The sequence below is a fragment of the Artemia sp. Qi Xiang Cuo genome, chromosome 18 (genome assembly GCF_049724085.1).
Source record: "Artemia sp. Qi Xiang Cuo chromosome 18, ASM4972408v1, whole genome shotgun sequence".
NCBI classification, from domain to species: domain Eukaryota; kingdom Metazoa; phylum Arthropoda; class Branchiopoda; order Anostraca; family Artemiidae; genus Artemia; species Artemia sp. Qi Xiang Cuo.
Genome location: NC_142811.1, coordinates 37,473,885 through 37,488,206, shown reverse-complemented (window position 1 = coordinate 37,488,206; position 14,322 = coordinate 37,473,885). Strand labels below are relative to the sequence as shown.

The window sequence follows — 14,322 nt, the reverse complement described above, 5'->3', positions numbered from 1 at the left end:
GAATGGGAGATAAGGTGGGGATAGGCTGGGACACAGTTCGTGGAGGACGATTTGTACCAGGTACATGATGTTCAGGGATAAAGTTTGCATTACATGGGTCTAAAAGGACCAACTTACCACAACGTATGCACAAATTATCTCTTCGTTTGTTGGGGGTCTCTAGTTTTGAAATATTTAACAAATACAAATATGGTATCTTGCCCTCTCTAAAAATTATTCTTTGAGCTCTCTTTTGGACATTTTCAATTTTTTTGTTGCTTCATTTGAGAGGCCAGGGTGCCACACAGGACAAACATACTCTAATATTGGACGCACAAAAGAAATGTATACTTGTAGTGAATGTGATTGGGGGCAATTAGATTTATTTAAAAGTTTAAGAAGGGAAAGCGAGGAGTTTGCTTGTCGTAGGTTATTATTTATATCGGCATCCTATTTCAAATTGGAAGAAATTGTAATTCCATGGAGCTTAAGAGATGTGACAGAGGTTTCAGGAGGAATAGGAGCAAGAAAACGGGGAGGGGATACTTAAGGAAACTTACTGAGACTATTGCGGATTTAGAAGGGTTAACTCTCATGTCAAGGGAAGAGGCATCACAGGCAATATCTTGGAGTATGCCCATTGGGTTGCTAAAAATGTTTTTTATGATTTAATGATATTAAAATATGATTATTTTATGATAAAAATATGAAAAAAAAATTATCTCTAAAACTGTCAAGTCAGCGACAAATTTCCACCTATTGTCATAAAGGGTTGAAAGGGTGTTAATCATAAGAGAAAAAAGGAGAGGGCCTAGAATAGTCCTCTGAGGAATGCCATTAAATATGAGGAGATGATCTGAGAAACAATTTAGATATTCTATTAGTAGCCTAGTCCGACAAATAGAATGGCTAACGCAACGGGGCGCCAAGGGTCTGGGGAGCCTTTGGTCAAGTCAATTCCTATGAAACACCAATGGATATTGAAGATCAAATGCAGTGAGATACTACTACTACGCGGTAGTCGACGCAGACCAGGTCAGGGTAGTGCCTGGTCCGACAAGAATGCAAGCCACCCGATCAAAAAAACATCTGAATATTGACGCGTGGAATGTTCACAGCTGCAAGCTGGAATCCACGCAACCGATCCTTGCGAGGGAGCTGCATAAGTATAAAATCAACGTTTGTTGTCTGTCAGAAACAAGACTTAATGATGTTCTGTCCAAAAAGTTGACCGTTTCCGACTCGGACTCATTCCAGTTCTATAACTCGGGTCCCAATGATGGTTCCGGCCAGTAAGGAGTTGGGTTCTTAATAGACGGTCCTACTGCATCATGCGTCACCTCTTGGGAGCCAGTGTCACCAAGGATCGCCATGATCAGACTGAGAGGCCACATTAGCCACATAACCATAATCGCCGTGTACGCTCCGATAAGGGACAGTAGTGACGTGGTCAAAGATGCCTTTTATTATGACCTACAAAGAATCATCGACAAGACACCAAGACGTGACATGCTCTTTGTAGCTTGAGACTGGACCACCAGTCTTGGCAGAGTAGACCCCGACACAGCAGCAGTTATTGGCCGCCAGACCGTTGGTGATAGATGCATCAATGGAGAAAAGCTCTTACAGCTAGCCAGATACAACAATCTATGCGTCACAAACACTCTCTTTGAGCACAAGAGACTCCATCTCGTTACATGGCGTTCAAACGACGGCATAACAACATCTCTGGTCAACCACCTCTTAGTTAGCAGAAGATGGAGGAGCTCCTGCACAGATGCCCGGGTATACAGAGGAGCAGACACGGGATCTTTAAATGGATCCGACCACTATCTCCTCACTTGCAAATTCTGTCACCGCCTTAGTAGGCAGAAGCGACAGAAGGCAGGGAAGCGCTTCGATGTTTCGAAACTAAGATGCCCGGAAATCAAAGCCGACTTTGAGTTAAAGCTAAGCAACCGGTTCGATGCCTTGAATCGTCTCTCACTCGTCGATGAAGAATGGGTGCAGATAAAAATTGCGACACAGGACGTAGCTGAGGAGGTGCTTGGCCACACAAAACGAAAACAGCGAGCCTGGATATCTGACACCACCATGGAACTAGTTGAGAAGAAGCGACCCCTCGCGGGAGGTGCAAAAGAACCCTTAAAAGTAGCCCGCAAAGCAGTTAAACAGTCACTGAAACAAGACAGAGAACAGTACTGGTCAGATCTGGCGAATGAGTTGGAACAAGCGTCCAGGAGCCACAACAGCAGGAAAATGTTCAAACTACTGAAAGAAGCGACTGGAAAAGCTCCTATAACGGCTGACACACTGAAAGATAAGTCCGGAGAACTCATCCGAACAGAAGAAGGACGCATGGAACGCTGGCGAGAGCATTTTTCTGAGCTACTGAACCCTGCCAAACCCCTGTGCGATCTACCTGCCTTCTTGATTGCTGCTAGAGAACCCTACGCAATAAACCTCGATCCGCCAAGCATTGTGGACGGACAAAAAGCACTGAAGTGCATGAAAAACAATAAACCTCCAGGAGAGGATGGGATCCCTTCTGAAATGTTCAAATCCTCACCAACTCTACTATGCCGCCTAACCGACCTTTTTGTCCAGGTGTGGACGACAAAGACCTTCCCAAAAGACTGGAAAGTTTCAGTCCTCGTTCCGCTATACAAAAAAGGAGATAAGGCCATTTGCGGAAACTATAGAGGTATCTCCCTGATCGATTATGCCATGAAGATCTTTTGCGTCATTCTTTTGAATCGTTTCAAAGACGCACGTGACAAATTAACCCGTCCTGAACAAGCAGGCTTCAGACCAGGCAGAGGCTGTCCAGAACAGATATTGACGATTCGCCTCATCCTTCAGCAGTACAGCAGGTTTCATCTACCCCTTGTCATCGCCTTTATTGACTTTGCAGCTGCCTTCGACTCTCTCATCAGAGAGGAGATATGGAGAATTATGGCTGAAGACGGTGCGCCACAGGAGATCATTGAGATACTCCGAAGTGCGTATAAGGACACTGAGACTTGCGTCCGTGTTTCCGGCAATGACACTCCTAAGTTTCCAGTGGAGTTTGGGGTAAAGCAGGGATGCCCCCTTTCGCCTATATTATTCAACTACGCGATAGCTGGATCATGAATAATGCAATGAGAAACCACAGTGGAATAGTCTTCAGACAAATAGCTGGTTTCCTCCAGCCCCTGATAGATCTGGACTTCGCAGACGACGTTGCTGAGCTAGAAACTACCGACGACAGCTTACAAGTCATGATCGACGATACCTATGAGGTCTCAAAGCGCATCGGACTGGCCATCAGCGGCGTAAAGACTAAAGTATTGGCTCTCAACCAACCTGCTCCTTGCCAAGTTACCCTCGACGGTGAGCCAATAGAAAACGTTGAGGAATTCAAGTATCTTGGCTCTATCATAACACCAGATGGCGGAGCTGAAAGGGATATCTCTTCCCGCATAGCAAAAGCCTGGGGAGTCTTTACTAGTCGGAATAAAGTATTATGGACCAGACGAGAGATCTCAACCCAAAAAAACGTCAGAATCTATAGTGCAACTGTTCAAGCAGAACTACTCTATGCTTGCGAGACATGACCGATCAAGACTGAAGTTGCGAGAACTTAGGACGTGTTCGACCACCGCTGCCTTCGTTACATCCTCCGCATTAAGAGATGAGACAGGATTTCCAATAGTGAAGTAAGGAGTCGCTGTGGCCAATCAGAAGAGCTATCGCTTATCATTAAAAGACGTCGCCTGAAGCTCCTCGGCCACACATTGTACCGTCCCAAAGGCACGATATGTCGGGCCGCCCTTGTTTGCAAACCAGCCCCCTCCTGGAGACGTAAACCAGGAGGACAAAAGAAGAACCTGTGGCAAAAATTCAAGGAGGACCTGGAACCGTGGGGAGGATTCAGGAGACACGGTCGGAGATGGGACAAAGACTGGCTGAAGATCGCCGGAGAAGCTGCAGCCGACAGGTCCAAGTGGTCGTCGGAAGTCATCCCAAGATCCTTTGGTGCCGGGCAGGACAGTTCATCGTCTGGTTCCTGCCGAAAGTAAGATCTATTTGAGAGAAAAGAGGCAACGAGATTAACAAGGAAAGTTTCACTGTGGAATTCATTTATAAGTTTATCTATCGGTAAATTGTGGTTAATCAAATCGAAAGCTTTTTGAAGATCAATAGAAATCAGATTAAGCCAAGTGTTAGGTTTTTCAAGTAATTTACCCATGGTATCAACAAGATGGATCAGGTAATGAGAGGTTGACGTGGATTTGAGATTACCAAACTGTCTAACATCAATGAGGGGGAGGACTTTCATCTTAAGCCAGTCTGCGAAAAAACTTTCATACCATTTTGAAAAAATTGAGGTGAGGGTAGTAGGACGAATGCCATCAAAGCCAGGCTTCCAATTTTTCTTTTTGATTTGGGTGATAAAGCCTTGTTTCCAATATTGAGGGAACTGTCCAGATTCGGTAATTTCATTAAACAGGGTGGATAAGGTTTTTGAGAGGTAATCACTGAAAGCTTTAATCAGAGGAACATGAATATCTGAAGGGCAAATGCTTGATCGTTTTAGTTTTTCAATTTTTTTTTACAACATTAAGTGGAGAAATATGTGGGAGTGAAAAAGGATCATGAACATCTGGAAATGCATAAGAAAGTGGTGGGAGACTCTGGACACTAGAAGCCAGAAACTTATTGAGGTCATTAGCTGTGGTCTTTGGAGGTTCATTTATATTAAAATTTAGTTGTTCTTGACTCTTGTCGGTAAGTTTTTATTTTAATTTCAGAGTACCAATTCTTTGGTTTATCATGGCACAAGTTTTTAATTTTATTTTTATAGTAGGCTCGGGCAGCTTTTCTATTTTGACTTTGTAATTCCTTTCTTAATTTATTTGCTTCAGCTAAATTACCCCTGTTAAATAAGCTTATTTTCGTGCGGATTAACATTTTTATGTGATTATTTATGTAAGGTTTATCACTGGAGCATTTTCTGATTTTTTTTTTTTTCTGGGAGACATAATGAGTAGGAATCAATTAGTTTTTTGTGACAAATCAAAATATCATTAAGGTTATTAGAATTATGAAGGTCTGACCAACTTTCACTGGTCAGCCATGATTCAAAAGAAAAAAGGCTTGTGTCATTGAGGGGACGGTAAACCCCAATGGAGGTAGTAAAGGAAAGTTCAATGGCTGAAGAGGGAGAAAAAAGAAGACAATAGTGGTAACTGCCTCCTAATGGTGGCAGTGCTTGCGGGGAGTTGTAATACTTACTCATGTTTGAACAAATAACATTCAGAGAGGTGTTACCTTTTGTTGTAGATATTTTAACCAGTTGTTTAATATTAAGAGAGGTACAGATAGAGTCTATCCTCAGGTCATTTGCATCGCCAAGTAAGCAAATACCAGCCGTCGGATACTTTGATAACACAAAGTCAGCACTTATATGAAATTGTTGTATAAGTTTGCGTTTCTGGTCAATACTTTGGTTAGGGGAATGATAAAAGACGGCGGTTAAAATTAAATTGAAAGGGCGGGGAAGTACTTTTGGTCTAAGGCTCAGCCATAGAATTTCATCATAATCTGATAAGTTGGGGGTGGGGATGAGTTTAGGTTGGAGGTTATCTCGGAAAAAAAAATAATATACCACCCCCTTTTTTCCACAGAGGGTGATTGGGAGGGCGAAGTTTTATAAACTGAGTATAATTGCTGATTTTTAGGAAATCTGGGTTCTGGGACTGAACCTCTGTCAGAGCAATAATATTAATTTTATGAATTTCAGAGATACCCTTGAGTTCGGTAATTGTGTCAAAATTTAAGCTCTCAGCATTGGTAAGTAGAAAAATTGGAAATTTAAACCTATTCCTTCATTATGATTTTTTTTTCAATTCAGGAAGGAATTATTTGGAGCTGAATTTTAGGTGAAGAATTCTGTGGGTCGTGGGGTGGTTTAGAGGTATAATTAAAAGCATGGACCGGATAAGCCTTGAGAGAAAAGGAGGACCTGGGAAAAATTATGGGGATATTATTAAGTTGGGATGGAGCTACGGTGGAATTCGTTTTACTATTTGAAGTTTTAGAAACTCTGCATGGAGGTGTTACCTGTGGATCGTTCTGCCTGCTTACTCTTAAACCAGAGTCATACTGGTAGAGTAGCCAGGGGGGATAAAGTGCAAGGGAAGGGAGAAAGGTTTCCTGGTGATCTGGGAATAAGTCAAATTGGGAGTGTTCTTTATATGGGGAGTGGGGGGGCAAGATGATGCTGAGGGAGGGAAGTACGGTGGGGGGTGTCTGAGAGGGGAGGGGTCAGGTTTATTTCGGCAAATAACGGGTGGAGTCCAGAACCGGTCGGTAACTTCTTGGTCCCACGGAGAAGAACGGAGTCGAAAGGAAGTGGATTTTTGGGAGGAATGTGAGTGAGGAGGGTTTGGAGATGGTCCGAATTGAGGAAAATGATTGTGGGGGTTGGACTGACTGGCCATGCGTACGTACTTGGGGCGAAGGATTGTTTCGAGGGATGGATTCCTGAGGTATACTGCTCTGTGTCGGGTATGCAGGGGGATAAGACTGAAAGTCGAATGGAACACGAACTAGGGGAGGGGGGGTCGTGAATACCTTCGACGTCACCCTAAAAACGTTGGGTTTTAAACCTACGCTCCAATCCTGAAGATGTATGAGCAAAAGTACACGACTTATCAATTACAAGATAAAACAGAACACAGATCAACATGGTCAAAAATACCCTTATCAGACACACAGACTCCCTAAATAAAACGACGACAAATATGTAGAAACTTGCATTGTTTGCGAAACTTGACTTATTTCCCTTTTATCCATCACTTTTGTAATTTTTTCAAAAATAATAACAATGTCATCGTCTGGTGATGACTTCTGCATAACCTTGTTAATCGTTTCGTTTAGTTCATTATCACCTGATAATTTATGTAAAAAACCGGAAGTCACTGGACTATTCACGAACTCAAGGGCGTCATCAGTATTCATACTACACGTTGGTATTTGTATGCTCTCGTGGGATACTTTGCAATTAATGGTGGATTTGCTGAACTCTGATAATTGATCCCCTAGTGTAGTAATAATTGCTTCGTTGTTTTTTAAGTCCTCTTGTAATTTGGTGATTTTATATTTAAGGGTCACTTGATTGTTTTCTAGATTGTAGAGTTCATCTTCCATAAGAAGGCGGTGGGAATTATGGGAGTTGATATTTTCGCTTAATTTTTTAATTTCCAGATCATATTAATGGAGTATATCGTTACCAATTTTTTGTTCATTGAAAAATTTGTCAACTTGTTTTTTCAAATCTTCTATGGCTACTTCATGGTCTGAATTCTTCTCTAACTGGGAATTGCATTTAGCTCGGAGATCAGCCTGCTGTTTGATATGTTTAACAATTTGAAACTGATTTTTGGGTTGTAAGTTTTATGACAGACTTGGATGTAGAGCGTGGTTTAGAGCCAGGGGGTAGAGAAAGTGGTGTTAAAGGTGGTTCAGGGTCATCATTAGAACGGGGGGACTGGCAGTTTAAACTTAATCACTCACCACATTGTTTTCTCTCCTCAATAGAAATGCCTGCACACTTTGAATGAAACCACTCTTGACACCGGCTGCACTGCACTGTTCCACTAGCGGCACGAAGTCTGCACTCTGGGCATGTGAATTTCATGGGCCTTGACATAATAGTGAAACAAAAAATCAAGATGATATAGCTCAAAGCTGGTCAATGACTGAATTTGGGATTATAATAACTTCCAAAACGGGTTTCAAAAATTTGACCCAGCATAGGTGTTAACAGGTCAAATGTCAGAATGTTACAGAGTATAATAGAACTGTATTTATTTTAGCTATAAGAAAAAGTGGATTTAATTGTTAGATAAAATAGATATATGGCTTTGAAAATTATTCAAGGGTTCCTATTTTCTAGCATATTGTTTGGCTAATTTCAGATTTCGTTGATTATGGGTCCATGTGCTGGTGGTGCTGTTTATAGTCCAGCTTTGACAGATTTCACGTTTATGGTCAAGGATACGTCATACCTATTCATTACGGGACCAGACGTCGTTAAGGTATGCCCCCCTCTTTTTTTTAGAAGTAGCCAAGGTGAATTAGACAATACGAAATGTATGTGTTCTGAAGATGAATATAAAGAATTCAACCCAAATTCAACTTCTTTTTTTACTATACTAATTGGATTTTGATACCTTGTCTTTTGATCATATTTTTTTTGTAAGATATGTCGTGTTTACCCTGGATATGTCAATATTACCGCTGGATATAAAATTCTAATTTGAGCATTATATTAATTCTTAATATATCATAAAACCCCCTCACCATTTTAGCTAATTGTTGGATTGAATACTTTGTCAAACATTTTTTTTTGCATAATTTTACATCTACTGACCCTTATCTGAATATTACTGACTTGTGTGTGAATTTTTTTGAATATTCTGCGAAATCTAAAATTTATCAGCTTCAGCCTGTATTATTGTAATTTTGGTTGATTGTTGGACAGGAGATTTTTCTGACTATGTTATCACATATTTATGCACTTACTTACTATAGAAAAAAAACAACAACGCAGGGTTATGCAAAAAAAGGACAATTTAATGGGAAAAATAGTATTCTTGTCTCCTCTTATTACAGATCAAAATGTCTGCTCCTACTAACACTTGGAATATGGCCTGTATCATAGGATGTTACTTAAGGCCTCCAAATAAAATGGCGACGATTTTCTTTGTGAATCTTAGTCTATTTAATTATTTTCGTGTTTCTAGTCTTGATAATTTATTTGCATTGTTTTGTATTTGTAGTTCTTGGTGTGTTACAGGTCACAAAACTTCTCTTTTTTTTCCTGGCCATCAAGGGTTGTGTATGAAATGTAATTGTATGTAACGAAATTGGTAATGAGGTATTTCCAGCTTATGTCAATGTGTCTTCTTTGACTCTAGTTTGTTTATTAATAATTAATGTGTTAGAAATGTTATAGTAAAGTCCATTTAAGAATTTAAGTAGAAGTCCACTTAAGGTCTCAAAAGTATAACTTTGAGACCTAGTTATATATTTGGTCCTTTTTTTCTTTCTCCTCTGTCTAGTTTTCTATCTATCCATGAAATATTGTTTGCTTGTCCAATCACAAGTAGGTCATCTATGTTATTACACGGGTATAAGTTTATTAGGATCGATATAAAAATAAAACAAAAAAGCCAATACCGGTATTGAAATAGTATAACAAAAAGTTGCTTTCAGTAGAAGTTCCCGGAATATATTTATGTCTTTGTTCTCTCTATTTGACTATCTCTTTTTTTTTTAACTTAACTCAAATATGTAATGGTCGTAAATAAGGGGCAATGGATGACTGAATAACTTTATAGATTTACATAGGTACAAATTTATTAAACTTGATTACTATTTTCCAAAAATACACTCTCTTTAAGCTTTAGGACATCCAGTCGTTTCGTACGGTACAAATATAATTTTATTATAGTTTTTTTTGTATTTATGTACTATTAAATTTGTATGTATCATTCCCTTAATTTTTTTCAACTTTATACCGAACATATATTAAACTAATGTTTCAAAAACAATCTCTTTTTAAAACTGGTGAATATTGGCCCTTTTTAAAGTTGAATTTCTCTTAATTTTTGGTTTCTCAGGTCTGAAGTTCCTTAATGGAACCGTTTGTGATGAGAAGGATTTAATATTGCCGGAAATAAAAGTTAAATCGTGTGACCAGGCTGATTATTCCTCTTGTATGAAGTTAAACCAGTTTGTCATAAAAATTCTATTCGAGGTTGCTTTTTAGTATTTTTATGCTCGTAGATAAGATATTTATTTCTAAAAATCCCTATCATAAGCCGCGAAGGGCCGAATTCAAATAAAAATTTGTATCTGTATATACTGAATGAAGATCAACTTTAAACCGAGCTTATATTACACCAATACTATAAAAAATAATCTAAAACTAATGGATGTTTCTCGTATTTAAAAATGGAATTCTTTCAGTTCTAGTCTTCTCTGGTCCGAAGTTCCTTAATGGACCCGTTTCGGATAAGAAGAGCTTAACATTTCCAGAGATACATTTTAGATCGTGTATCACCAGGCTGCTTATTTCTCTTGTATGACAGTGAACCAGTTTGTCATACTGTAATCAAACTGAATTTAGGGAACAAGTAGAAGAAGAATTAGCCTGTTCGGACGTGCCTGTCATAAACAGGGAACAGAGGGGGAGACCGGGGGAACAAGGAGAAGAAGAATTAGCCTGTCCGGGCATGTTTGTCAAAAAGAGGGAATAGAGGGGGGAGACGGGGGAACAAGTAGAAGAAGAATTAGCCTGTCCGGGCATGTTTGTCAAAAAAAGGGAACAGCGGGGGGAGACCGGGGGAACAAGTAGAAGAAGAATTAGCTCATTCGGGCATGTCTGTCAAAAAGAGGGGAGGGAGACCGAGGGAACAAATAGAAGAGTTAGCTTGTTGGAGCACGTCTGTCAAAAAGAGAGAACAGAGGGGGGGGAGACAGGGGGAACAAGTAGAAGATGAATGGGCCTGTTTGGACATGTCGGTCAAAAAGTGGGGACAGATGGAGGGAGACAGGGGGAACAAGTAAAAGACGAATTAGCCTGTTTGGACATGTCTGTCAAAAAGAGGGAACATAGGGAAAGAGACAGGGGGAACAAGTAGAAGATGAATTAGCCTGTTCGGGCATGTCTTCCAAAAAGAGAGAACAGAAGGAGGAGACAGGGGGAACAAGTAGAAGATGAATTGGCCTGTTTGGACATGTCGGTCAAAAAGTGGGGACAGATGGAGGGAGACAGGGGGAACAAGTAAAAGACGAATTAGCCTGTTTGGACATGTCTGTCAAAAAGAGGGAACATAGTGAAAGAGACAGGGGGAACAAGTAGAAGATGAATTAGCCTGTTCGGGCATGTCTGTCAAAAAGTAGGAACAGATGGAGGGAGACAGGGGGAACAAGGAGAAGAAGAATTCGCCTGTTCGGGTATATCTGTCAAAAAGTGGGAACAGATGGAGGGAGACAGGGGGAATAAGTAGAAGACGAATTAGCCTGTTCGGGATGTCTGTCAAAAAGTGGGAACAGATGGAGGGAGACAGGGAAAACAAGTAGAAGACAAATTAGCCTGTTCGGGTATGTCTGTAAAAAAGTGGGAACAGATGGAGGGAGACAGGGGGAACGAGTAGAAGATGAATTAGCTTGTTCGGGCATGTTTGTCAAAAAGAGGGAACAGAGGGAGGGAGACAGGGGGAAGAAGTAGAAGAAGAATTGGCCTGATCGGCCATGTCTGTCAAAAAGAAAATAGATTTAAAAGCAAATAAGACCGTAGAAATACAACCGAATAACTCAAGAACTAAAATAACACCTTAAAATAGAAAAAAAAAGGTGAACGAGGCAAATTCTAAATGTATAAATCCATGTACCAAATCTAGAACGGAGCCAAAACTACTATTACTACTACTAACAACCCATTGTTCGAAATGCTATCACAGAATTTTTAGCTTTCCAGTATTTTTATAGTATTTTTGTTAAGCCTAAAAACTCTGTTGTCATTTGCCGCTCTTGCCTATTGGGTATATTGTAGTATTACAATTATTGATATTATGTACAGTTGTATGATTAATGTCATACTTATAATTTTCGAGTTAAGGAGCTTTGCTTATAAAAGTAAGGAGGCACTTGACGAAAGAATACCAAGAAGTCCAATACTTGGGCTTGTATAGGACAACTCCGATTATATAATAATGTTCACAACATAAAACACTACAATGGCGTTTAAAGATATAGCACAAGTTCATGAAGCAAAAAAATATATACGAGTCCCTAAATTGTTTGGGACGTAACCAAAAACGAACTATTGAAAGCAAATAAAAGGCATCATAATACATAGCATTTAAGGCAGTTGTTTCTTAGAAATCTAAGAAATTATATCTAGAACTAGACCTAAGAGCTAAAATTATATCTAGCTATATAGGATTATCTTATCTTTAGTCTGTAACGAATGAAGATGTAACATTTGAAGAGCTGGGTGGGTCAAAGACTCATACCACAATATCAGGTGTTGCACACAGAGCATTTGAAAATGATGTTGAAGCACTGTTGATGCTGAGAAGTCTAATGGGTTTTCTACCAAGGTCTAATAAACAACCGGCACCGATCCGCGTATGTGAAGATCCATGGTAAGGACTCTCTTTCACTCTCTCTTTTTTACCTCTCTCTCTCATGTTTTTTACTTCGTTTGTTTTCACTTTTATTTACCTTCATAATATTTATATATACACAAATATTCTTATAATACAGACATATTCCAAGTCTGCAAAAAAATCATAGTGAATTCAATTTTCTTCAAGGAAACTTGAACCCTCCAGGATTCATTACGAAAGTAATGAAACACTGGGGCTCCTAAGAGCTATTAAGGTATGGTTGCCTTGTGAGTATCCTTTCATAATAAAACCAAAAGGATACAATAGACATTTTGACTTTAATTGAGTAATAAACTTGTTTTTTTTTAATTTAACAAATACAATAAAAAAAGGATGGGGCAAACTAAAAAGTTACTCGTAATGTATATAAACAAACAAGGTGAATGAACGGAAATCTCCCCCTCCCTCCTAGTAATCCGTGTAATCCGTGTGATTGCATGTGGAACCATGGGCTAACGAAAAAGAGCTAAGGAGCTTGTGATTAATACCGTGCTTCTGACTAACCCTTTTCATTTCGTCAAAGCTCACAAAATGTTTCTTGTAAACTAGCTATAGGCTGTAATTGGATAATTTATTGCTCCAACTCCGTTGTTTCTACGAAGTTTGCTTAGAAGTGTAAGAGCTTTTTCTAAAGGGAAGGGGTATGGATACAACTAGACCCCGGTGCCGCGCCGATGAGGGAAGATCGGCGGCGGCGGGGCCAAAAACAGCACGCTGCGCCGCGCCGCCGGCAAGATGTCGGGGGCGCGCCGCTGGCGCGATCAATGTTGACCGCAAACATTAATGTTTTCATCACTCTTTCTCAAATCACAGCTTAAATTTACAACAGATTCGACCCTATTCATGAGTTCAAAACTTCACAAGTCGCTGGTTTGAAACTGGTCTTCTTTGTTATTCATCAAGAGAAGTAGAAATCTGGTAGAAACGAAATGGCTGTGGCGTTTCAGAACCCTTTCATAATACGAGTAGTTGAAGTATCTATTAGCTATGTATTTTTAACATAAATAATTATCAAAATTAGTAGTATTTTTTTCATCGAGCATTACTGCATACAAAACTTCAAATACCGTATCACAAAATTCGTCAGTTATCTGGGTAAAAACTTTGAATATAACTTTGAACATAGAAGCTTAATTTTTTCATAATGCCCTTTGCCTATTTCTGTTTTGTCACTTTAAAACAGTTGAAATGGGCGACTTTGATATTGATTGTTTTTTTTTGCTTTTTCGGATTCCTAAAAAGTCTTCCTGGAATTAACAACTGGTTTTAAATAAAATTTAAAAAAAATGCATTTTAAAGTTTTTTTTGGTTTCTTTATGGAATATATGTCATGTAGGCTAAGGCTGAACTGCTGCTTTTTTATTGCTTTTGGCTTCTCTTTTGAATATTATTCATTTTTTCTTTTGAGGATTCATTCCATGTTATAACCTCATAAATACCTAATATCTCTCAAATTATAAACTGCATCTAAAAAGGAGTATATTTATCAAATTGAAAAATACATGATGAACACTTCACATGAGAACACTTCAATTACAATGAAACAAAAACACTTAATGGTTTATTCGGTATGAAGAAAAATGAAGTGCCAGCTATTTTCTTAGGTAAAAAATGCCGTTTTAAATGTAATTAAATGAAATAATATGCAGACTGAAGTAGCTCCAGGAAGATGTTGAGATTTTCATCCTAGTTCGTCACTTTTAATCCAAGCAAAATGTTGGGACACTTAGAATCAGTTATTGGGTTTAAGCTTTGATTTCCAAATGCTCACAAAAATTACCAAATTTAAGAAAGTCGCAACAATAAGTCACCTGTGGTCAAAATACTCAAAGACTCCTCTTTAATCCCCACCCAGGCTCAAAGCTTCTACTATGGTCATTTCCATGGAAATCTCCAAAGAGTTTCTTTTTAAAATAGCTTTCAAGCGTAGTTAGGGGTATTTAGACTTTTTGCTTTTCTTCAAAGCTTTGAAAAAAGTGTTACATTTGTTATATTTGTGCATATTTTTGGTAATCATTTGTGGGGTGATCGAATTTTTTTAACCACTGTAGATACGTAAGAACGTTGCAACATCTAGTACCCTTAGGTCATAAGACTGTCAAAGACTCCTCCT

The 14,322-nt window shown here is 39.2% G+C and overlaps 1 protein-coding gene across 1 annotated transcript in view; it reads left to right on the top strand.

Annotated features, from left to right (window-relative positions):
- LOC148941464 (propionyl-CoA carboxylase beta chain, mitochondrial-like) overlaps positions 1-14,322 on the top strand; it is a 59,095-nt gene that overhangs the window by 26,460 nt on the left and 18,313 nt on the right. The window contains exons 6-7 of the mRNA XM_089103793.1: positions 7,947-8,066; positions 11,998-12,185. Of these exons, the coding sequence (XP_088959919.1) occupies positions 7,947-8,066; positions 11,998-12,185 (308 nt within the window). The remainder of the gene's footprint in view (positions 1-7,946; positions 8,067-11,997; positions 12,186-14,322) is intronic.